The sequence below is a fragment of the Mytilus edulis genome, chromosome 7 (genome assembly GCF_963676685.1).
Source record: "Mytilus edulis chromosome 7, xbMytEdul2.2, whole genome shotgun sequence".
Classification (NCBI taxonomy): Eukaryota; Metazoa; Mollusca; class Bivalvia; order Mytilida; family Mytilidae; genus Mytilus; species Mytilus edulis.
In genome coordinates, this window is record NC_092350.1 from 24520497 (window position 1) to 24546665 (window position 26169).

Consider the following 26169-nt stretch of genomic DNA (forward strand, 5'->3'; position numbering starts at 1 on the left):
CCCTAACCACTGTAGCATGTAAAGCCTATGACTATATAAAAATTCAAAATATTGAGTAAATCATTCCTCAGGGGAAATAACTCATATTTCGATTGACTGTTTTGGTCATGATGATTTATTTGAAGGACTCATTTGCTAAACATTTTTGCTGCAAACCATTTCTGTCTATTTCTTATAGTTTCTGCAAAAAAATCCCAGAAAAATGGGTACCAAGAGTGCACACACTATAATCCTAATGTCTCACCTGGTTTTCTTAAAATTGCATTAATGATTTATTTATATTTTTTGTAATGAAAATATTTCATTAATTGAAATCAAGACAACACTGCAAACCTTCATGTATACATACATCATTGTACATGTATTGAACCAAATTTCATTTCATAAGACATGTACATCATGTACATGATGTAAGAGGGAGCAAACCAACCCCTGCGAAATGATTATGAATAATTCATGAATGTTCATGGATGATTCATGAATGATTCATGAACACAATTCATGAATTAAAGATTCATGAACAGTTAATGAACTAGACATGAACTACAAATGGACATCACAAGTATTAAATTATGTAAGAGTCAGTTTAGGTAGATAAATAACATGTATAATTAAAAATGTCATTTGAATATTATATATTTTGCAAAAAACTAAATTGGTTTACACATGGTCATGTGTAGCAACATCTGCCTTCTCACTCATAACACCTGAGAATACCCCCAGTTTTTGAGAGGTTCATGGCTCTATGTCTACATGTCTAATGTCTTTTAAAAGTTTTCTATGTTGTGTTTCGTGTACTCAGGTCTTAGTCCTGTCATGGCTTTTGTTTTTTTCCCAAGGTGTTTTCAGTTTGTTTTCCATTTTTGAGGTTGAATGTCCCTTTCTCCTCTTTTTCACATAAAATACATGAAATATATCGTTTTATATAAATATCTGAATGTATTGACAAAAATACGAAGTTCAGATATGAATTGTGATTCATAACAGTTAAAGGAATAAAGCTGCAGATGCACACACAAATACAAAATAGAATAGAATAATTTTATTCACCAAATTAGGACCCCAGGAGGCCATATATGCATAAAACAATACATAAAAGCTTTGAAATACTGAATTTGCTTTTAATGTATGTCATGTATGTAAATTCATAAATTGCACTGTATTGAGAGGTTTAAATTAATGCTGATAATGCGACAGGGGCAGTATTGCAATGAACAGAACCCAAATTCTAATATCTGATGCATGTGAAATTGTGAATGTTTAAAGCTTTTCCTGAATTCACAATAGTTATTAATAACTCTTGCATTCATCATGTTACTGGCAATTCTATAACAAAAGTAAATGTATGCAATATTTCTGAATATACTGTAATAGACCACTTTCGAGTTTGTCCTTCATCGAAAAAACTCATCAATTATGAGCGCCTTTATGACATTGTTTACCAGATAGAGGGGATCACCTGTATTCCTGCACTATTAACTTTCATCAAGAGTCTAAATAAATGTCATTGTGCAGGATAAAATAGAAATAATATTCGTTCTGTAGGTACTTAATCACAATTCCCTAATGACAGCAGTGCTGATTGTCAATTATGAGAGTTCAGTTTGCCGAATAATTTCAAATTTGTGCAATACTGTATAGCAGGTTATTTTTGTGGGTGTAAATTTTCGAAATTTTTAGCGGATAGAACAAAATCGACAAAATAAATTCCACCAATTTAAAAATGCACATGTAAAAGTATTGACAAAATTTTTGAATTCAACAAAATATTATATGCCAAAATATTTCGTATACCTTATCATGCTTTTTCAACATTTGTTCAATGAAAATCACGAAATTTTACACCCACAAAATTAACACGATAAAAGGTATATTATAATATATAGCATCATACTTTCATAGTCTTCCAACCACTAAATCAACATTGGAACTGAAGTGATGATGACTTAAACACACCAATGTTCACTAAAACAAAAGATTTTGTCGAGAATGCATCAAACTCAAAAGTTGTTTTTTATCGACTCCTATTGAATGATGGACAGTCAGTACGTGAATTTTTCTTGCTACGTGATTGGAAGATATTACGAGACGTGAATAATCAAAGTTTATTGATTGGTTAGGACAATCCAAACCTAGTAAATGTCCTTCAATCCCGTAGAGTATCAAATTTGTCCTCTCTATTTTAGCAATTAGATTTTGCCTGGTCATTAATCATGCATACAGGGGGCGGATTTAGGCGGGGGCGTGGCGGGCGTGCGCCCCCCCTAAAATTTAAAAAGCATGGGTTGTCCTCAGCTAAATAAAGTATCTGAACAGATGACGAATATCAATGTCGTCGCATTGCATCTGTTTTAATATTCAAAGAAGTATATAAAACAATAAGTTTAACAGAATCAACATGATTACTAATAAACTGACTTACGGTTTATTCATAAGTTCTATAAATATATTATGCTTCAAAGAAAGGTATCAAACGCGGTACTGCGTTTGGTGAAAAATTATCATAGGCTTTTAGCAGTTCAAGTAAAACAATTGTGACAGGGTACAGGGATCTCCATGGATGAAAATTGAACCATGGAGGAACTTTCACCATTATAAACCGTGTATACGCTGTACAGTGTAGCACGATCGGAAGTATTTTATCCCTCCATACAAGGAATGGTGAACATGCCAATTCATTGCTTATTGAAATTATATTTATTTGAATTTTCATTATAGAATTAGAAGTGTCAATATGTTCATTTATTGCCGTTTTTAACCATTCCAATACCAAGTCTTCATGGTCCCCCCTTAGTCGAGAATGACTAAAAGCTGTCATGAAGGTCCCCATGTAGATCGCTTGTATTTTTGGTAATTGTTATGGGGGTTAAAAATCATATGATGTGGATCTTATTTTTCATGAACACTGTCAAATTCAGAACCCATTACCGGTATGGCTGATTTGCAGCAACAACAAAACGATTGGTACGGGTTATGTAAAAGGTTAAAGAGATTTGTAAAGCAAATGAAAAGGTTTTTAATGACTTTATCTGACAAATTGATGCTGTGCAACATGCATCTTTCGAGTCTGAATAGAAACCGGAAACGCGGATGTATCAATTTGATTGTAATATACGAAATGAATTCGGAATTACGATACGATATTTCTTGACAGGAAATATTTATAAGTTTTTACTTTTAAACTTTTAAAGTCATTTTAAATTATCGTTACAGCAGTACTCGAGTTATTTGTGATGAAATAATATTTACTGTTTTGCGTCTTATTTTGTACTTCTTAAAAAAGGGGGATGCTGATTGCGCAAGTCAAAATAAAGCACGTGTTTGACTTGTTAAACTGTTTTCTTTGTAACTGGATTATTAATTTATTTATTTAATCTAAATTATCATAATCATTTGCTGAAACTTAGTTGATTAATTCGACAAATGGATCGTCTATCCTCAGATAGTATTCTCCTGTCTGGTTTGTTGATCTACCTGTACAAGCTCAGGTACAAGTGATTAGCGATCTTAATCCGGATATCCCCCAGGCGTTAGAACTGTGTTGGATTATAACATAAAAAGCCTGAGGGTTATGCAATTACATGCATTTGATTATAATTGATAAAAAAATGGCGTCGGGCTACAAAAAAGATGAAGTTTTGAACATGTTGAACGATGGCGGAAGACAATTTAACGATGGCGCAAGATAATTTAACGATGGAGCAAGTCATTTGACGATGGCGCAAGACATTTGAACGATGGCGGGGCGCCATCGTTAAACAGGCCATGGAGATCCCTGGGGTAGTTGCGGATGTTATAAACAATTTCTTGGATAATCGAAGTTCAAAAACAACCCTACCTTACTTTCCCACGAAGTAGGCGAAAGTGCCCTACCCGCGGTTGGGTTGGTTATTTCATCATGGCACTGCCAAGAAAACAGTCCTGTTTAAACTCTTTCTTAATGAAATATAGGAATACTGGTTCAAGCGAAAGTTAGTTTATTAATTTGTATCATTATTTAATATCTCTGTATGATATCAATATATGTTTCTCACTTTCAACCTGTAAAGTTTGCCGAAGCCTACATACACGGTAAAGGCCCTAACCCGTACTACCGTATTACATAGGATCCCACGAAAATAAACATATCTTCGCAAGGACCTCTTTCGGATTTTACTGGTTTGCGGTAAAAATGTATATAAAAAGTTTGACACGACCTCCGGAAAAAAAAGAGAAAAATTAAGAAAAGGCAATTAAAAATCGCTGGCAAAAGTAGAACTTTTTGTTTTCGAAATCTTATATTGGTTGGTGAGCTATTATTGAGTCAATGAATAGAAGCTCGCAGATTTCTTGTTAATTAGGTGATTGCAGATTGTAAGGGGTGGATTTATGCGGGTTTAGCTTGAAACTTTAATTTCTCGCTAATTTTACCACAAAATATTTATTTCTCAATACGCTTGGCGAGATATCTACATTGCACCCTCTCTAAAAGAATATTTCAATAATTTCGAAATTAATACCTCCAAAAATTTTTCGCCTCGCTCCGCTCAGCGAAAATTTAAATTTGCGCCCCCCCTAACCGAAAATCCTGGATCCGTCCCTGGCATATTCATGATATTGGACCACAGGTAACTTTTATCTATAAATAGTCGAATCTCCAGATCTGGAGTTTCGTAGACAACAATGTTAAACGATATGTATACTACTTCATAACGTGTGACCTCACGGTGTGGTAAAATTTGTTGATTGATGCACATGGTTATTCTAGTAAATGTATTAATCTACAAAGCGAGAGCACTTTCATCAGCTAAGAGTCGACTAGCCCTTTTTGAAAGGCTAATGCTTGTTGATATTGTTGTTGATTCACGTCCAGTGGCAAATATTTCATCTATCAACCAGAGACATATAAAAACCCAAAGAACTTATAGTATTAAGGATAAAAATCATTTGCATGATTAAAAATCATAAAACTGTCGCAGATTTTACATTCCTAATTACTTAAAACAACACCAATATCTCTTAAGAGCTACCTATATAACTGTTTAATACCCTCGCTGCAAACTGACAGACTAAGTGCCAACTTTTGACCTTTCGCCTATTCCGTAATTTCACCCGTTTTCGTTTCGAGTTTTATTTTGTAGAAGAAATATATTTTTGCCAAATAATCGTAAAAAACTAATATTTGTCACAAACAAATTTAACTTATGTCCATTATGCTGAAAATTTACGATGTAATATATTAAAAGATGCTTACATATGAACATTTCCCGAAGAAGAATAAGAACTATATTTAACGGTTTCGTAATTCATGCGCATGCGGAATAACGTAAAAGTATCTGTCAATCGCCCTACTTCCGTTTACAATTTCCATATGCTAGAAAGAAACGGACGATGGTAATCTCAGACAGTTTTAAAAACCCGTCAGATGTTGTATTTGTTGTTGAAGGAACTGCAAATCTCGGTGGATATATTGACGTCTTAAAGGAGAATTATATTATCCCCACTTTAGAGTAAGAGAACGTTGATTGTTATTAATGTTTTTAATTTTGTTTGACATTTATTTATTTCTTAGTTCAAACTTTGGGGATTCCCCATTTACTTTTGGGGAATATTATACTTTAAGGAAGTGTTCTTTGGAATAACCTGTGTCTGTAATAAAGATTAAAACTACCATTATCAATTCTAAGAAGCATAGGCACTTGTTTTTATCCATTGGAAGCCCCACTATCAACGTATATTTATGAATAATATACGTTGATAGTGGGACTTTCAATGGATAGAAACAAGTGTCTGTGTTAAGAAGTGTGTTGTTAACAGGTTAACACGAATAACCAAAGAAAGATATATATACATATACTAGAACAAACCCGTGATATCGCGGGTCCGTGACTGAATTAAAGTATATAACTATGCGCAAGCCTTATTTTAGTATTAGTATTGTCATCTGATAAAGTCATGACGATTATAAGATACACAGTTTTCTCTGCTTTCAAATCTTTCTGTTTGAATCCGTCGAACTGGAACTTATCAATTATTGGTAATATTAATTATTTGGAAAACAAAAGGTCCTGGAATGGAGTATTTTTTAATCAACAGCATTGTCTTATATTAGTTATAAATAAAGTTGAATTCTTTGATTCACTGTTTTACTTCACGCTTACAATTTGAAAACTGTACCTATACGCCTTATTTTTAGTCCAGATTTTTGTCGAGCCTGCAACTTTTGTTGCAGAAAGCTCGACATAGGGATAGTGATCCGGCGGCAGCTACGGCAGTGGTGTTAGCTCACTTCTTAAAAGCTTTATATTTCAGAAGGTGGAAGACCTGGATGCTTCATACTTTGTATATAGATGCTTCATGTTACGAAGTGTCCGTCAGTCACACGTCCAATGTCCTTGACCTCATTTTCATGGTTCAGTGACCACTTGAAAAAAAAGTTCAAATTTTTTGTAATATTGAATTCTCTCTTATTATAAGTAATAGGATAACTATATTTGGTATGTGAGTACCTTGCAAGGTCCTCACGTCTGTCAGACAGTTTTCACTTGACCTCGACCTCATTTCATGGATCAGTTTTGGTGGTCAAGTCCATATCTCAGATACTATAAGCAATAGGGCTAGTATATTCGGTGTATGGAATGACTGTAAGGTGTACATGTCCAACTGGCAGGTGTCATCTGACCTTGACCACATTTTCATGGTTCAGTGGTTATAGTTAAATTTTTGTGTTTTGGTCTGTTTTTCTCATACTATATGCAATAGGTATACTATATTTGTTGTATGGAATGATGGTAAGGTGTACATGTCTAGCGGGCAGATGTCATGTGACCTTGACCTCATTTTCATGGTTCAGCGGTCAAAGTTAAGTTTTTGAGTTTTGGTCTTTTTATCTAATACTGTATGCCATAGGTCAACTATATTTGGTGTATGGAAATATTTTATGATCTTTATGTCAGTCGCGCAGGTTTCATTTGACCGTGACATCATTTTCACGGTTCATTGCACAGTGTTAAGTTTTTGTGTTTTGGTCTATTTTTCTTAAACTATAACATGTATAAGTAATGGGTCAACTATATATGTTGTATAGAAGCATTGTTAGCTGTACATGTCTGCCTGGCATGGTTCATCTGACCTTGACCTCATTTTCAAGGTTCATTGGTCTTTGTTTAGTTATCTTGGTTAATGTTAAGTTTATGAGACAGTTGTAATAAAACTAAGCTTTATACTTAGGACTATCAACATAATATCAATGATTAGTATAGAAGGCGAGACATTTCAGCGTGTGCACTCTTGTTAGTATTCGTATTGTTATCTGAGAAAGTCTTACTGATTAAAATACTACAATAGGTAACAATTTGACAATTTAGTAGTGTCAACCCTGTGATTATGACCCGTGTATATGGACCATAATTTGGTATTCGGCCTTTGGTTTCTTGTTGTATCCTTTTTTATAAGTTCTAAAACTTTAACTTTTATTCTGTGGGTTGTGCATGTTGTGTTGGTGTTAGAATAGTATTAATGGAACAATTGAGTTCAAGAAAAAAATAATACATTTTGATTCACCGTTTACGTGACAGGAAACCAATCTTTATTTTCTTTATTTTGCACAATATATTTCAAAAGACATAAATGAACACCATTACTAGTGTTACTTGCTTCATGTTAATATTTAAAATCTATTTTCAATGTTAAATTAAAGGTTTTTTTAAACGCGACAGGAAACCATAAGAAACCGAAAGCATTTTTTTAGTTTTATTTTATTGCAAAATCTGCTTAAAATAATCTGAACAGTATACTTTTTCTTAAAATCCATCTTATATGTAACAGTATTATAAAACTCCTAAATATGTGCTTGTTTTGAAAACAATTAGTACAATTTATTCAGAAATTTCCATATTTTCTTCATTGATACAGGATACCATAATCGTTGTATCTTGATGTTTTAGCCAAAAAAATGTAGTTATATTTGGTTTTGAAATTCCAGTTATATACAATTTATTCCAAATCATGGCAATGTAAAATTCTTTAAATCCAGTAAAGAAAAAAACTTTTAACTTGGAATTAAAATCTTTAAAATAGGCACCATGTGATATTTGTGACCTGTACACCATCTACATGGTTTCCACATTTTAACCTACTTTAGTGGGCTAAAATCAATAAAGTACTTCCTTTCAAGTCATGCATGGTGAAAGTTTACTTCTCCTTTGACAAGTTTATTGTGTTTCTGAAAAGTGTTTGCAGAACATGAATAAAAAAAAATAATTAAAAATTGTGACAAAGACACCAACTTTGTACATTCCAAGTGTAACGGTATATTAACATGTATTTTTTATTAAATTATCTTAATTCACCTTAAATATCCAGTAAAATTTACTGCTGAAGCAAAATCAATCGAACGAGCATCGGCACAATGATAAGAGACATAATTTTGATTGAATTTTCCAAGATCCCTTTACATCGATATCCGGAAATGAAGTGTGTTATAACATTGTCAAATCTGAAATCGATTTTGTCAAGTCATTGGGCATTTATTTTCACACAAGATCGTATGTAACATTATGCACATAGGAAAAATAATAGACCCCCGGCGCAATCTCTTTGAAAATTGTATTTTCCTTTTTTAAACAAGAAGAAACAAGTCTACAGATTATGTTTGCTAACATCCCGTTGGAAACAAAAACAATGTTTAGACCTAGTATTTCGTATATCCGGCCGTAATAGGGTGATCACTTGTTAGTCACATGTTTCACGTATGACCGGAAATGATTAGAACTTAACGACAAAAACAATTTTAATAAAAAAAAGGAAATAACTGGACTTCTGTTTCGTGTGAAATGTAACGCATAACGATAACGTCATTTTCTAACTTAATTATTACGAAGAACAAAACTAGAATGTAAACCATCTCTGATTTACCTGTTTGAACATCTCGCGAGAGTTCATATTTGCATATTGATATAAAGAATTCTGTTACAACAAAGCAGATTACATCATCTAAAATTTGCGTTACGGAATTGGAAACGAAAGTAACGCCAGTGTTCTTACACCTACTACAGAAATACTTATAGTTCTCTGCATTTTCTTCTGACTATTCTTATTGGTCGATGTTCTTTATTATTTGAAAGCAAAAGTTAAGAATTTGCCGGTGACGATTATCTATAAATCAGTCAGCGTTATGCACTTCGGAAGCGAAAAGTATCGCGAGAAACGACACAAAAATAAGGTCGTATAATCTATGAAATTGGTTAATTTCAATTTTTTTTATAGGGAAAAGTAGCATACACTTGTATGTTGATAAAAATAAAGGCATCTTTAAATGTAGTTACAACTTTTCTTACAGAAATACACATTTTTATCACTTTTCTATCGTTATAGGAAACGAGCCCAATAGCAAATTATGGTCCATATTTAATTAATTTTGGTGCCAGTGTTTCATATTTCATGATTTTCATCTGACATGTTCAGGTTAAAAAATATAGATTTTATTAGATGACAATAACTAGGACATGTAGTGTCATTGTTTTTTGTGATAAAACAATTTAACTAGTTTCATTTCTTCTTGTGATAAAAATATTACTAGTACTGCTAGACTTAGTAAGTGGTTATCATACAAAATGAAGCATGCCTCCATGTGCTGGATTTTCTCGCTGTATTGACATGATTGAACCCATTGGTTGGCTTCAGCTGTTTTCTACTCTATAGTCAGGTTTTAGTCTTTTGACACTTATTTCTATTCTCAATTTTATAAACCACCTCTTAAAGTTCCACTTTTTAAATACAGTGTTGTTAAATTACCACAAAATAGTGTGAACAACCCAAGCAGATATAATTAACCATGTCGGTAAAAATTTGATAAATTGAATATATACATGTACATTTATCTTTCAGCAATGTTCAGAAAGGTGTTTTTATTGTCGCCCTAACTTATATTAAAGTGTTGAACTGTCAGAGAATATAACAATGTGACAGCTGGTCAATGGTCATGATGGTCATGCATTGCAGTTGTAAAGCCAATAAAAATTATGTCAGCTATTCTACTAGTAAATTTACATGAAATTGTAAATCAAAATGATTGTCTGCCAGCTGGTTACCCTTTAAATTATACATGTTATAATAAGTTAATATGCATTTTAAAAATTGCAGAGGTACAAAGTTACTGAACTTTGTCATAGTCTTTTAATTCCATTCAATAATTATGATACTCAACCATATAACAAAATGTGCTGCAGTACAAAGCTTCACTTTCGTAGAAATAACTCAACATGTTGGACTGGTTAACTAAAAGATACATGTACAAATGTAAATTACAGCAGGGTTTTTTAAATATGACAAAAGAGGGTGCAAAAAATATCTACTTGTAAAAAGGATGATTGTGTACATTTTACATGTCCATCTGACAGGGTTTAACATGGTTTATTTGAAGTTGACCTCATGTTTATAGTCTATTGTGAACATTCATTTTTCATGCTTTAAAGGTCTGTTTCTCAAATTCTACTAGTCTACTTATAATACATGTAATAGGTCAGCTGTAATACATGTACATGATGTAGGTCAAATACAAGTTTTACAGTGTCAGCTGTAATACATGTACATGAATCATGATGTAGGTCAAATACAAGTTGTATATTGAGTAGAATGATTGTATGATAACCACTAAATGTTGATAAAAGTAGAGAGTTTATAGTAGTGTTCAACAGTTGAACCGATGCTAAATAAATACATACAGATGTGACATGATTGTCAATAAGACAACTATCCAATGAAAACCTGACGAAAAAGATGTTAACAGCTACAGGTGACCGTGAATCATAATGTATGTACAGCCTTCAACAATCAAAAACAAATCCCATACAATTGGATTGGTGCAAAATTTGTTTGTTGTTATCTTGTATACATTTATTATACATTGTATGTACTGTTTTGGCCTCAGTGGCAGAGTAGTCTAAAGTAAATAGTCAATCTACTGTGTCACTAGCCTGAATTCCCAACATGGCAGGTTGTGCTCTTGACTCTAACATGTTTAATGAAAATTGACTAGGATTGTTATTTTTCCTACTGAATGTTGTTGGTTTTCTCCTGGCACTCCAGTTTTCTCCACTTTTGAAAACTGACCACCACAAGTTAGGCTAGCACAATAGTCATGATAGTGTTGAAAGTGGCATCAAACATCAATAAACCAGTATGTACTTTTTACCTGACTAAAAACAGTGTTTGTGGTGTTAAAAAAACTTACTCCTTTCTAGGAAGCCCTTTTAGCATGTTTAGCCAAATACATTTTTAAATAAGACAATATTATATATCAAAACTATATTTATGATATTGGTATCTTTGTAATACATTTATATACATGTAGACTCATCTGATTCATCTGGGACTCACCACTTCCAAAAGTGACGAGTCAAAGCACTCAGCCCCCTTAATCTATCTTAGTGAAAATAACTTAACTAAAATCATGAAAATAAAGATTAGTTGATAAACAATGATAAACAGTAAAACCATTGAGAAAAATAATTTGAATTATGATCATCATGTCATAAAAAAATTCATGACATGATAATGAAAATATAATTTGAGTAAAATTTCAATATACATGATATGTACACATGAAACATGTATATATATAGAGAATAATACATGGCAAAATCCGTATCATATGTCGTATCATCCCGAGACATCATTATCACCCCAAGGGCCTTTAGGCCCGAGGGATGATATTGGTCGAGGGTGATACGGCATGTGATACGGATTTTGCCATGTATTATACGCTTTATCATATATTTCAACAGAAGAGTATTATATTATATGAACTGTTTTCTGATCCATAGCACTGGGTTACCTTCAGTTCTACTTTTGTCTTGTTTCAGAGGCCTTAAAAGAACTGCTCAATTACTTATCCGATGCACCTGGGTTACCTTACAATTTGCGTGCTGTTGTTTTAAAAATATTTTGTTTATTATTGTATTTTAAATTTGTGTGTTTTGTATTTTTCATAGTCATGATAGTTGCATTTAGTGTGCCAAAAAATATGAAAACTTGTCGTTCGTGACGTCACATACAATGTGAAAACTCGACGTTCGTGACGTCACATACCAAACAATGACGTCATTCAAAAAATTTACCTATTTTGAGGGAAATTTTTCTTAAGCAAAAAAAACCAAAACTGACTTTATGTAAAAAAAAAAAAAAAAAAAAAAAAGTAGGGGTGTGATTAAGGGTATGCGATAAAGGGTGCGCATCAAAGTTGCGCGATATGGATTTAACAGCAGACTATTTATCACATATGCAAAACTACTGTATTTACTACTAAACATATGATAAATATGTATACATGATACATGTACATGTATACATGTATTATAAATACACATGATTGATATATATATATACATTTTTATATGAAAATATCAAGTACCACTTTTCTTTAGTTCCTTTTTAACAAGGTTAAGTAATACATTGTTGTAATATTGATATAATTGTATCATGTGTATTTATAAGTCTTGCTAATAATAGTATTGCATGGTCATTTTTGATTGAAGATATCTTGACTGAATTACATGTAGTTAATATAACCACTTTTACATTTTTATCAAGTACATTTGCTCATAAAATTTTATAAAAGGAAACTTTCATATTTACATTTCAATACCACATCTAGTGGAGCAATATTGCTATGACCTTGACCATCTGTTTGTCATGCTTCTACAGCAAATATTTTCATCACTCTTTTCTCAGAAATTACATAACTGAATGACTTAAAAGTGACTGCATTTGAAGTTTAAAATGTGTACCGGTAAGCACTTTTCAAATGTCAAACATGTCAAATATCTACTCCTCGTTTGTTGATGCATTTGATGATTTGAATTTTTATAGACAGGTTGAATTTTTGTTGAATTTTTATAGACGGGTTGAATTTTTGTTGAATTTTTATAGACGGGTTGAATTTTTATAGACGGGTTGAATTTTTATAGACAGGTTGAATTTTTATAGACGGGTTGAATTTTTATAGACAGGTTGAATTTTTATAGACGGGTTGAATTTTTATAGACAGGTTGAATTTTTATAGACGGGTTGAATTTTTTTAGACAGGTTGAATTTTTATAGACAGGTTGAATTTTTATAGACAGGTTGAATTTTAAAAGTATTGAGGTATGCCATAATCAGCACTTTGTATGAAAAGTCAAATTTGTTTTAACAATTATCATGTAAATTTATAACAACAAGTCAACAATGATCATTAGGATTCATGGAAAAAAGCTTTCTACTGATTTTGAAAATTTAAGTTGTGTTTTTCAAGAGATAGGCCTAGGGAAGTTTTATTTTCAAAGTAAGACAATTTATTACATCTATACTGTGACTTGACTCCAGTTTAAATTAAGGAGATGTGGTACAATGTATGTCTTGATTGACTTCCTCAAAACTTTATTCACAAAATGTTTTGAAATACTGTAGAATTTTCTATGTATTACAATTCCTGATGAAATGAGTATAAAGATTTGGAATGAGTCAATGTTATCAAGGTTACAAAATTGTTCTTCATGGTGTTCTTTAGCACATACTTCATGTACTTTGACATGTTTGAATACATGCATGTTTAATAAAAAAATAACTTTGGTTGTTGTCATGTAATTTTGGAGTTCATCCAAAATGTACTAAGTCAAACTTTATCTTGTCCTCAATAAAAATTACTACTTATCTTGAACTTTATAATTTATGTATTATTTTATTTATAACAACTTACTATTTTTCCAGAGTTTTTAATGGAGGTCCAGCTGACCCAACAGATTATGGACGTGATGTATGTATTATTGTATGCCTTAAGAAATATGTTTTTGCTTAGTATTTTATGTATTTATCTTAAATATATAACTATGATACAAGTTTCTTGGTAAAAGACAGTATATATATAAATGTTAAAGCAGGCATGAAAAATATATATACATATATATGGAACGATTCCTGCATATGTTCAGTTCAAGGATCCGGAAATTTTTTCACCTAATTTCGGTCATTTTCATATAACTTAAAAGTTGGTGCCCCTTTTCAAAAAAAGCTTGTGATACGTAGCCAGGTGTGAATTAAAAACACAGGTAAAGAGATAAGCGGTCATTAGTCAATAGCTCCAGAGGCATTAATATAGTTATTAGGTCCCTCAGGATTATAACACTTTACTAGACATGCTAGAGAGGCAGTTTAATTACAGGAAATCTATAACAAAACAAAAATATGTTCAAAATGGCGATTTTGAAACTCGATCTCAACAAAATGACTGAAATTATTTCTGTTGAAAAATAAAATTTGACCTAAAACCTGATTACATGTTAAGGACAAAATACTTACAGTTTAGGACAAGACTGGCAAATATGACCGTGTTGGGACCCTTGGCTTGGTTCAGTTCTCAAATTATCTAAACAGTTGTCTTAAATCACCATTTTCAATAATCTTAGTAAATTTAAGATAAGGGTTCATTGTTCAAAGATATATATATTGTCTTAAAATGAATTCCTCATGTCATGCTATTGCATGTATTGTACATGTTGTAATATCATATGGAAAATGTAATAATGAAAATTTTTGAAACTACATGTACAGCAGTATAAATATAACTCTGGTACTGTGGATTCATTTAGTTTCATGGGTACCAATTTTTGTGGATTGCAGAAACTTTGCATTTTTTTGTGGATATGTGATTTCATGGTTCTGCCCAAGTCTGGATACAACTTTTATCATTGTTTATAGAAATATAATTACATTAGATGTATGTTTCATTATAAGTTATTCTGATTGGCTTACTGCTCACCTTATTCCTTATTCAATTGCATTACACAATAAAATTTATCATTCATGATGACACGAGGTTCCACAATAAAGTGCATAGGTGAATTAAATGAAAACTTGATAAAAATCGTGTTTTCATGATCGTAGCTAAAAAATGTAATAATAAGTATTGAATGCTTCTTTTTGTAACTTCATAGGGTTGTAAAAGCGTTGACTGTGCTCACATTTTTAGAATAAAGCGCTTCCGCGCTACATACAAAATGTACTTCGGTCAACGCTTTTACACCCCAATAAAGTTACAAAAAGAAGCATTCAATTCTTAATTATATTTCGTTGAACATTTAAATTTGTGGTTTTCTTGTTCCCACAAAACCCACAAAACTTGCTATCCAACCAATAATAATGAATCCACAGTATTCTACATTTTTCATGCAATTTATATTTTCTCGTTACAGTACAGCTGTACTCTGTACAACATGGTTACATTCTACAGTGCTGATATCATGCCAGACCCTGCAGCCAGATGTTCTGATGTGACAACAAACATCCATGAATTCTTAACATGGCTTGATAATACACCGTATGTACAATTATATGTGCAGTTACAATATATCTGTTATAATTTATTACACTATAATAATTGTTAAATGATATATTATGAGTAGCATGCACCTTGAGGGTCCATTATATTAAACTGGTCAATAAAAATCTTGTATTGTCGTCTGAGTGGCTTAGATTGACATACTAAAATTATAAAAACATACTTTGTTGGTAGATTTTTTTCGACATGGATGTAAAGTTTACACAAAGAATGAAAGAAAATTATGCAATTCTCTTTAGTTTTAAAATTTTACCCATACATGTATATTGATAAACTATATGCATGCCATAGAACCCATAACAATATATTTCCTCTGTTATAATTAATTTTATTCCACTTTCAGCCAACTAACATACTAAATAAAATTTTTGCTCTAATTATAATTCGTAAGTTTGCACCTAGCTTTTCGTCTACATGGTCATGTTTCTAAAACTCGTAATTTTTTTTTTATATTTTCAGACTATGTACATAAATTGTATATAAACATGTATATGAAGTAATCGATTGTTTTACATTGGACCTTATCCATTTTAACACCAATTACCAGTTAGTTACAAATATGTCTGACATTCACATGAGCAGGTGTTAAAGACGTCAAATAAGAAAATATATCTAAATATATGACTGACTGACATCATTGGTAACATTTTGCATTGTTTTGTTATTGTTCCTTGTAAGATAATGATTTCCAGTGCTATTCTCAAATGATTTTTTGTTTGCTTTTTGGCAAGTTAATAGAAAAAAGTAAAATCACTTAAATACCATGAAATACTGAAATTCAAGGAAAATTTAATATGAAAAGTCCCTAATCAAATGGCAAAATCAAAAGCTCATGCACATCAAATGAATGGATAACAACTGTCATATTCCTGCCTTTGTACAGGCATTTTCTTAAGTAGAAAATGGTGGATTTGTCCTAGTTTTATAGCTAGCTTAACCTCTCACTTGTATGAGGGGTGTAAAAGGGGGGATATCTGCACAGAAGAAGGCGAAGTGAAATTGACATTTCCATGAATTCACGATGAACGAACAATTAAATATTTCTAGCACATTGATCTTAATACCAATTTCATGAAACACAGTGAATAACAAACCTTTTTCATGGCTGCACATGAAATAAAAATGGTAAAATAGTTGCACGAAAATAACCCTTTACCACCCTCTAGTATGACAGTCACATAAAATTCCATTATATTGACAATGTATTATGTTGTGTGAACAAAACAAACAGTCATAGTATGTAAACAAAATTAAAAGAATGTGCTATATTGAAGTTTAATATGTGATGATTCAATTATCATAATTATAGATAAACTTGCTTAAATGTACTTTATTTGAACTGTGGTCTGATTACTGTAGATTGAATAATTATTGCAAGGTATTTATTTCATGTATTTATGTGAATAATGCCAGTGCATGAGTATGGCAATATTATAAGAACTCACATATTGATATCTGAAACATACATTTGTTATGTTTGTATGGAGATTTTCCTGAAATCACAAATATTAATCTCACATTTTTGTCCATTCTTGAAAATCGCAATAATAAAATTAATGCAATAATTTCTGGATTTACAGTAAAGTCAGGGACTATAAATATGATAATTTGACTGACATCAATTTATTATACGACCGCAAAATTTGAAAAAATTTTCGTCGTATATTGCTATCACGTTGGCGTCGTCGTCGTCGTCCGAATACTGTTAGTTTTCGCACTCTAACTTTAGTAAAAGTGAATGGAAATCTATGAAATTTTAACACAAGGTTTATGACCACAAAAGGAAGGTTGGTATTGATTTTGGGAGTTTTGGTCCCAACATTTTAGGAATTAGGGGCCAAAAAGGGCCCAAATAAGCATTTTCTTGGTTTTCGCACAATAACTTAAGTTTAAGTAAATAGAAATCTATGAAATTTTGACACAAGGTTTATGACCACAAAAGGAAGGTTGGGATTGATTTTGGGAGTTTTGGTTCTAACTGTTTAGGAATTAGGGGCCAAAAAAGGGCCCAAATAAGCATTATTCTTGGTTTTCGCACAATAACTTTAGTTTAAGTAAATAGAAATCAATGAAATTTAAACACAATGTTAATGACTACAAAAGGAAGGTTGGTATTGATTTTGGGAGTTTAGGTCCCAACAGTTTAGGAATTAGGGGCCAAAAAGGGACCCAAATAAGCATTTTTCTTGGTTTTCGCACCATAACGTTAGTATAAGTAAATAGAAATCTATGAAATTTAAACACAAGGTTTATGACCATAAAAGGAAGGTTGGTATTGATTTTGGGAGTTTTGGTCCCAACAGAATAAGGGGCCCAAAGGGTCCAAAATTAAACTTTGTTTGATTTCATCAAAATTGAATAATTGGGGTTCTTTGATATGCCGAATCTAACTGTCATGACTGTGTATGTAGATTCTTAACTTTTGGTCCCGTTTTCAAATTGGTCTACATTAAGGTCCAAAGGGTATAAAATTAAACTTAGTTTGATTTTGACAAAAAATGAATCAGTTAGGTTCTTTGATATGCTGAATCTAAAAATGTACTTAGATTCTTGATTATTGGCCCAGTTTTCAAGTTGGTCCAAATCGGGGTCCAAAATTAAACTTTGTTTGACTTCATCAAAAATTGAATAAATGGGGTTCTTTGATATACCAAATCTAACTGTGTATGTAGATTCTTCATTTTTGGTCCTGTTTTCAAATTGGTCTACACTAAAGTCCAAAGGGTCCAAAATTAAACTTAGTCTGATTTTAACAAAAATTGAAATCTTGGGGTTCTTTGATATGCTGAATCCAAAAATGTACTTAGATTTTTTATTATGGGCCCAGTTTTCAAGTTGGTCCAAATCAGGATCTAAAATTATTATATTAAGTATTGTGCAATAGCAAGTCTTTTCAATTGCACAGTATTGCGCAATGGCAAGAAATATCTAATTGCACAATATTGTGAAATAGCAAATTTTTTTTTAATTAGAGTTATCTTTCTTTGTCCAGAATAGTAAGCAAGAAATATCTAATTGCAAAATATTGTGCAATAGCAAGATTTTTTTTTAATTGGAGTTATCTTTCTTTGTCCAGAATCAACTTAAATCTTTGTTATATACAATATACAATGTATATTCACTTTTTACTACCAACTGATAAATTAAAATAATCTTTACCATTCAGTGATAACAAGCAGTTTTTTTTACATCTTAATATTTTATGATGTATTTAAATGAGTAGTTATTGTTGCAAACTCCATTAGAAATTTTAATTGAGATTAGTTTTGGAATAAGGGAAAGGGGGATGTGATTAAAAAAATTGGGTTCAATTTTTCTCATTTGAAATTTCATAAATAAAAAAGAAAATTTCTTCAAACATTTTTTTGAGAGGATTAATATGCAACAGCATAGTGAATTGCTCTAAGAGAAAACAAAAATTTTAAGTTCATTAGAACACATTCATTCTGTGTCAGAAACCTATGCTGTGTCAACTATTTAATCACAATCCAAATTTAGAGCTGAATCCAGCTTGAATGTTGTGTCCATACTTTCCCCAACCGTTCAGGGTTCAACCTCTGCGGTCGTATAAAGCTATGCCCTGCGGAGCATCTGGTTGTGGTTGTACTACAATCATTTTTTTATTGTAGATTTATTGGTGGAGGAGGAGAGACTTGTAGTCACATAGCAGAGGGACTTAGTACAGCTCTCCATGTTTTTGATGACTTAGCAAAACTAAGAAAACAGTCACCTGGGTAAATTCATTGCTGCTATTTTCATGAAAATGAAACAATACAGAATAAAATATATAAATTGTAATGTTATATTACCACATATGGAAATAGCCTACAACTCTCAGGTATAAAGTGTATGAATTTAATAATAGACAGTCAAAAATAGAATCTCAAATAACCCTGTTGTACAGGAATATTAAAAACCATAGCCTACTATTGATAACAGCATTGAATGAATCTGAAGCATTGAAAATGTACGTGAAATAGACCAATATGATTTAATCTGGATCATTGTGAAAAAAATGGTGAAATAGACTTTAAACCCAATACCACATTTATTCATTATTTTTTTGCCCTGGTTTGCATACAAACCTATTGAAAATTAGTATCATGTTGAACAGTTCAATTTATGGTAGACCTATACCTAAAAAATCAACTAAAATTTGGTATCCTACCAATTCATGGAATTATAATGTTTACACAGTATACATGGTATATACTGAATCAAGATTCAAGATCATTACAAAATGGTAGTGAATTAGACCCTTAAACACTATACCAGTTTTGACTGAATCTGTGTAATTGAAACAGTATAGATAAAAATTAACTGTTATTACACAATGTTACAGTGAACTGTTAAACATCTGTGAAATACTAATACTAATTTATAGAGACATGGAACATACAAAACTTTAGATTACTGATTCATATATAGTCTTGCAGAAACATTGAAAATTATCCAATAAGATGCATGTATATATATCTATTTTATGATAATACACTTTACTATATGGTTAAGTGTAGTATTTGTGGTAGTTTGTTTACCTCAAGCATTTTTTGTCAAATGTTGAATGTTGTTGGTATAACCTGTGCAGCCAAAGACTAAAGATTTTATTATGTTGATATTGTTTCTGTTGAGGAAAATAAGCTTAGAGACCGAAAAATTAGTCTCTGTATGGTCATATTTCTTCTTGTAAAATGGTACTTGGTGCCCTACCATGTAAATTTTCCAGCCTCAGCTTATGCATGGTATCTTTATATCATATTAATAAATCATAATCCTAAATGTGTATGTAATATTTGCCATTGGCAGTCATACAGCATTCAGTCAATAACATTTTAACAAATAACCTGTTAATAATATACAAAAAAAATGTATTGATCTTTATATTACAGAAGCCAAGTGTCCAAACATTGCATCTTAGTATGTAATTCCCCACCTTATCAGATGCCCAGTCAAGAAAGCCCAAGGTACTTAGGTTTCACATGTGATCAGCTGGCAAGCATGATGGCTCAGGTAACTACCTTTAATATCAGTTTGTTGAAATCAGATCAGAGACCCAGTACAAGATTATACCTTTTTGTTACATGATGAGTATGTTTTATAAATAGAATAAAATTGATAAAGTTAACATTACAGGATGAAAATCAGAGGCCTTAATAAAAAATGCTATACCAACAAATGTTTAATAATATGACTTAATAAAGATATTTTGTTGTTATTCAGAGGAGAATCAATCTAAGTATTATTTCACCAAGAAAGATAGCAGCATTACAGAAAATGTATGAAGAGGTAAAATATAGTTATATCAAATATAACCATTTTGAAACCGGTTTGGGGTGAAATGTAGTCCATAAATTTATGTTCTTCAACAGACATGCAGCAATTTCTTGAAAGCTAAAGTTATTTATCTTAATTTGTGAATTCTCATGACAAATGGAGTTCAAATTACATGTTTACAATTTTGACTGTTGCCATAAGTAAATATTGGTTATTAATTGATTTAATAATGGTGCTTGATATTGTTTGTAAGAAGATATGATTGTCAGTGATACATATTTCCACCAAGGTTCTACTTAAATATATATGAGAATGATTGGTCAAAGTACAGCCTTTATTCAATCAAATGACAATGACCAATAAAAGAAAAACAGACATCAGTAATACCAAATGTAACGGGTTAAAATATGTTTATATAAAAGATGATGTGGTATAATTGCCAATGCGAACTCTCCACAAGAGACGGAATGACACAGAATTCACAGGTCACTGTATGGCCTTCAACGATGAGCAAAGCCCATACGGCATAGTAAGCTCTAAAAAAACAACTGTCAGACCTCAACCCTTCCCTTATCTGGGACAGTTGTGTAAATGTACAACAACAGAACAACTAAAAATCAGTTTTAAATGTCTAGACATATCAGATCTGCGTGAAGCACAGAAAAAACAAACATAAATTTTCAGAGGAACCAATCTAAGAAAAAATTATCTTGTTTGATCATACATTCTCTTAAGATTCAAAGTTTGCTTTATAAAAAATTAAATAAGTTACTATGTATGTTAATAATTGGTTTATGATTTTATAGTCAAGCAATCAAGAAATGCCCATGATGTCGAGTAATAACTTCACTGTTGATCCACGACATCACATATTATTACATGGCTATCAGCTGGAAGGTAATAAGGTTTATTTCATCAATTAGTTTTATAGATTTGTTTTGCAATCATTTGTTTTTGAAATGATTGTGAATATATATTAGAGAATAAATAAAGAGCTTCTGAACCAATGTCTCCTATGTTTTGTGCTGGTAGAGTTCCCTTATTTATAAGGGAGAAAAAAAAGAATTATGGGTGAATGGGCAAGAGAAAACATACTGTACAATACACTACGAATAAATCTTTATCAAAGGAAAGATCACTGATGTTCTTCATTTTTCATACCGTGCAGAATTTAAAAACTTGTACACTTTACAACAAAATAAAGGTGGTCCGCACTCCGCTGTAATCTAGAAACAAGGAAACAAATATTGCTCATCTTCTCATATCTATACACAATTGCATGTCAAAATCACTTAAGGATGTACTTAGGTGACTAAAGTAAAATTAGATTAATCACGAATTTCTATTTTAAGCTGGAAAAGTATTAGTTAAGAATCAAAATAAGCTAAATATATTGAAAGGTCATGGAGCTACTTTTTGAGATATTTGATTTATAAAATATAACGAGGGAAAAGGCTGACTCAGGCTTTTACCTTATATTTGCATTGGTATTACTGATATTTGGGTCTCAAATCAAAAGAAACAAAATCAAGAATCTGCTTAAATTTTGTCAAATGACCTTTTCTGAGCTATTAAGTCTTATGTTAAAAGATAAATAGGTATTATGGGGCAAAATATATTACCTTGTAATGTATGGAATAACACAAGGAATCCAAACATTTAACACTTATTCTAAAATCTCACCTAAGTACATCCTTAATTCAACTCTCCTGTTAAGATTTGTTAATGATTTTTTTCAGAATACAGTATAAACATGATAAAGAACAAAAAATATTCAAGAAACTGAACCAACTTAAGATAATGATTTAAAAAAAATATATATAATTAAGAGAAAAATAGAATAAGGGAAGAGATATATATATCATCTTATAATTTATACATGTATTTAAATGGATTGTAGTGAAATTTAAGAAAGTTTCTCATTTTATATTAAATGCATTGTTTTATATTTTCAGAGAGATCTTTAAGCCCTTCAGTAGATTCTACCAAAGATATAAAGTTAGACCAAAGTATGTATATTTAACATTGAAAAAGTTAACTATTGAAAAATACAGAGTTGATTTGACTGTGCTTTTGTAGTCTCCAATACATTGATACGTACTGATGAGTATATTTGACTATAAGTAAAGAGTAAACTTCAAAGGAGTAGAGGCAATAAGGCCCTTATTTGGCCCAAAAATTACTGCAAATTTAAAAGTTATCATACATATTTTAAAATTACTCAAAAGTATCTCAGGTAAAAGGTATTCAGAAAAACAAAATAATTTTGGACATTAAACAAGTTACCATGGCAACAAATCATGCCTTAATTTGCATATTTTGTAAAATTTTGTGATTTTCCTTGTTTTTCATCAAATTTTTAAGTATATTTTCGATTGGAAAAGTATGTGCGCACCCAAGAAACAACTTTATATTTGGTGAGATTTTGTCAATAGTAATGTTAAAGCTTCAGTTAAATTATTTTGTTGTTTCTTGGCTGCGCACGATGTTTCCACAACAGAAATAAAGATAAAAAACTGCATAAATTTTGAATTTTCATTGTTTTTGTGAAAACAGTATATATTATGACGTAATTGTGACGTCATCACATAAGAATCTTAATGTTTTTCATTTGTATTTCTTGACCCTATGCATTTCTAAAGATTATGTTCCAATTTGAAAAAGTTATCAAACATTTTATTTTCTTGGGCCAAAACCAGGCCTTAATGCCCCTACTCCTTTCGAAATGATTTCAATGTTTTTATTAAATATGAAAAATATGACAGTATCAGCTTCTCATTAATAAAACCTTGCATTCATAATTTCTGAAGTGATTTTTTCTTTCAAAAAATTGTTGCATTAATTAGATTTTATGTTTTTGTCATTGTTCAAGGATTCACAATAATAAATACACGCATTGATTTCTGAAATTACAGTAGTACATTTGGAAGACTTTGTCTTTAGATTTTACCAGAGCTAATGCTTGCTGACTTGGGATACTATATTAAGTTCCATTAGTTATAGATCAGGATAATATATAGTATGCACTACATAGATAAATATACAAAATAACATGAACACATAAACATGATAAAGAATTTTTTCAAACACAAGAAATGTCTTTTTGAATACTTTACAAATGAACCTACATGTATGTAATGCATGAACACAACAAAAACACACAAAAAACACTATATAATTTTAAGAATAATTATTATAAAGTGGATTGGTTTATAACTGAATAAACATTATATTTATTATTTTTTTAGGATCTGAAGTTTGTCCTTCCCCACCTTTCTCCATTCCTAATGCTCCACTCAGTCGTGCCTATTCACCTTCAAGTACAGTTGTATTTAGTCCAGCAGATGGAAACCAGTCTCAGCCACAGGATCAAACTCTCTTCAAAGTTCCCTCTACAGCACCCTCATCAAGTAAGTGGGCCATGATCCAGGTAGTCTGACTTGGTACATTTTCACTCATAAATGTATATTATGTATCTCTTCAGTCCATTAGAAAATGTTTTTATTTTCTGGTTATTAACAAAAAAATATTAAGTTTTGATTATGAACATTAGCAATTATTTAAAATACTTTGACAAGTTTGACTTTATTATCCGACCCTGCCTCTGACCAAGCATTCATATATTAAAAAGGTCCATAGTGAATTATAGATAGATTGATTTAGAGGATGATGGTCCCAACCGTTTAGGAATTAGGGGCCCAAAACATCCGTTTTTCTACTTTCAGGATAATAACTTGTGTTAAGTATTTCAATTGCTGTGAAATTATGCCACAATGTTAAATACCACAAGTAAAAGGTTTGGATTCATTTTGGGGGTTATGGTGCCAACAGTTTAGGAATTAAGGGCCAAAAACAAACATTTTTGTAGTTTCTGGCCAATAACTTGTGTGTCAGTGTATGGATCAATCTAACATTGTACCACAAGGTTCCATATCACAAAAGGAAGGCTGGGATTATTTTGTGGTAGTTGTCCAATTCATGCAGGAATTAGGGGCCAAAAAGGGCGAAAAACAAGCATTTTTCTAGTTTCCAGACAATAACTTGTGTTAAAGAGTATGGATCTCTCTGAAATTTTACTACAAGGTTCCATACTACAAAGGAAAGACTGAGATTGAGAATGGGAGTAATTGATCAAGGGGGGATTTAAAGGGTTCACATTTTTATTTTAATTTTTCAAATTTCAAATTTTAAAAAATTTCAAGATGAATCTTTAATAGCACAGTATTGTGCAATAGATTTGTAAGATCTTGACATTTATTTTGTGTCAGAAATCTATACTATGTCAAAAATTGTATCACAATCCAAATTCAGACAGTATCAAGCTTGAATATTGTGTCCAAATTGGCCCAGCTGTTCAGGGTTCGAACACTGCGGTCGTATCAGGCTGCGCTCAGCGATGCAATTTATCCTATATTTTGCTGGGTTTATACTGATTTTGTGTCATGAATAAATACCACATGTCCTTTCTTTTTTTATATAGATCCAAACATGCAGTCTAATCTCCAAGGCATGCCATCACCATATTCAGCCAATTCACCAATCAACCAACCTCCAACATCACAATTCCAACAACAGCAACAACAGATTTCAAACTTTGGACAACAGCAAAATCAAACAACACAGTTGACAATTCAAGGTCAGCAAATAGGACAACATCCATCACAACAACAACAACAGCAACAACAACAGTCACAGCAGAGCCAACAATCACAACAGAGCCAACAACCTCAACAGCCCCAAATGTATGGTCAGGGTCAGAATCAACAACAACAACTGCAACAGTTTCCGAATCAGTTTGGCGGTTTGGACAACATCGGACAACAGGTAAGAGCATGTTAATTTGATATTGATTACTTGATTTACAAAGCAGAAATTACATAGATAAACAAATGTCTCAATGAAGTCTCAAAAGCCAGGCTTAGGTACGCTGTTCCTGCTTCAGTGGCATCAACATTTGTATCATGCTATAGAAATTCAATACAGGCGAGGCATATCTTGGTACAGTATGTTTATATTTTTTGTGTGTTTTTAATTCATTCAAACAACTGACCATGCATGTTTTTGTTTTGTAAAACAAGAAATCTTCAGAAGTTTTATTCTTTGTTTACCTTCACATTGTTTTAAAAATACATAAACTTCATTTTCTGTATAAAGTAATTCATTAAGGCCAAACATATTCTTAATCTTTACAGGCTTTTTATTGAAGCAGGAAAAAAAAGTATGAGCAACATTTTCCTCATATTCTCCCTAGGAAGATGAATTTTAAAACTTTAATGAAAATATTTAGAATTTAAAAAGGAGATAGATTTTAGTTTTTAGGGTGGTAAATATTCTACACACAAAAAATTATGTTAACAGTTTTAGACAGTACAGATTTTACCACTTTATTAATATATAATAGCTGATGTAACCATGATAACAGCTATACATTGCAATGCCTGAGAAGTTAGGACATATTTTTGGCCATTTCATATTTTGAATTCATTTTTTCTTCTTAGATGCAAAAAATGATTCTGCTTTATCATGTTTACAGTACTTAA

General features: G+C 31.5%; 2 protein-coding genes across 11 annotated transcripts in view; one reads left to right on the forward strand and one right to left on the reverse strand.

The window, feature by feature from the left end:
* The window catches only part of LOC139481093 (probable 4-coumarate--CoA ligase 1), a 38520-nt gene extending 33437 nt beyond the window's left edge, over positions 1 to 5083 (reverse strand). For all 3 annotated transcript variants that reach the window (XM_071264186.1, XM_071264185.1, XM_071264184.1), the window contains exon 1: positions 5010 to 5083. The gene's annotated coding sequence lies outside the window, so the exon portion shown is untranslated. The remainder of the gene's footprint in view (positions 1 to 5009) is intronic.
* Positions 5084 to 5297: 214 nt separating this feature from the next.
* Positions 5298 to 26169, forward strand: part of LOC139481094 (mediator of RNA polymerase II transcription subunit 25-like) — a 44332-nt gene continuing 23460 nt past the window's right edge. For 4 of the 8 annotated variants that reach the window (XM_071264187.1, XM_071264188.1, XM_071264189.1 and 1 more), the window contains exons 1-10: positions 5327 to 5489; positions 13729 to 13774; positions 15210 to 15334; positions 18985 to 19089; positions 20245 to 20365; positions 20576 to 20641; positions 21436 to 21526; positions 22585 to 22638; positions 23878 to 24039; positions 25110 to 25453. In XM_071264187.1, coding sequence (XP_071120288.1) covers positions 5371 to 5489; positions 13729 to 13774; positions 15210 to 15334; positions 18985 to 19089; positions 20245 to 20365; positions 20576 to 20641; positions 21436 to 21526; positions 22585 to 22638; positions 23878 to 24039; positions 25110 to 25453 — 1233 coding nt within the window. In that variant the 5' untranslated portion in view covers positions 5327 to 5370. Of the gene's footprint in view, positions 5490 to 13728; positions 13775 to 15209; positions 15335 to 18984; positions 19090 to 20244; positions 20366 to 20575; positions 20642 to 21435; positions 21527 to 22584; positions 22639 to 23877; positions 24040 to 25109; positions 25454 to 26169 lie in introns of all 8 variants that reach the window. The other 4 variants (XM_071264191.1, XM_071264190.1, XM_071264194.1 and 1 more) reach the window with 3 other exon arrangements.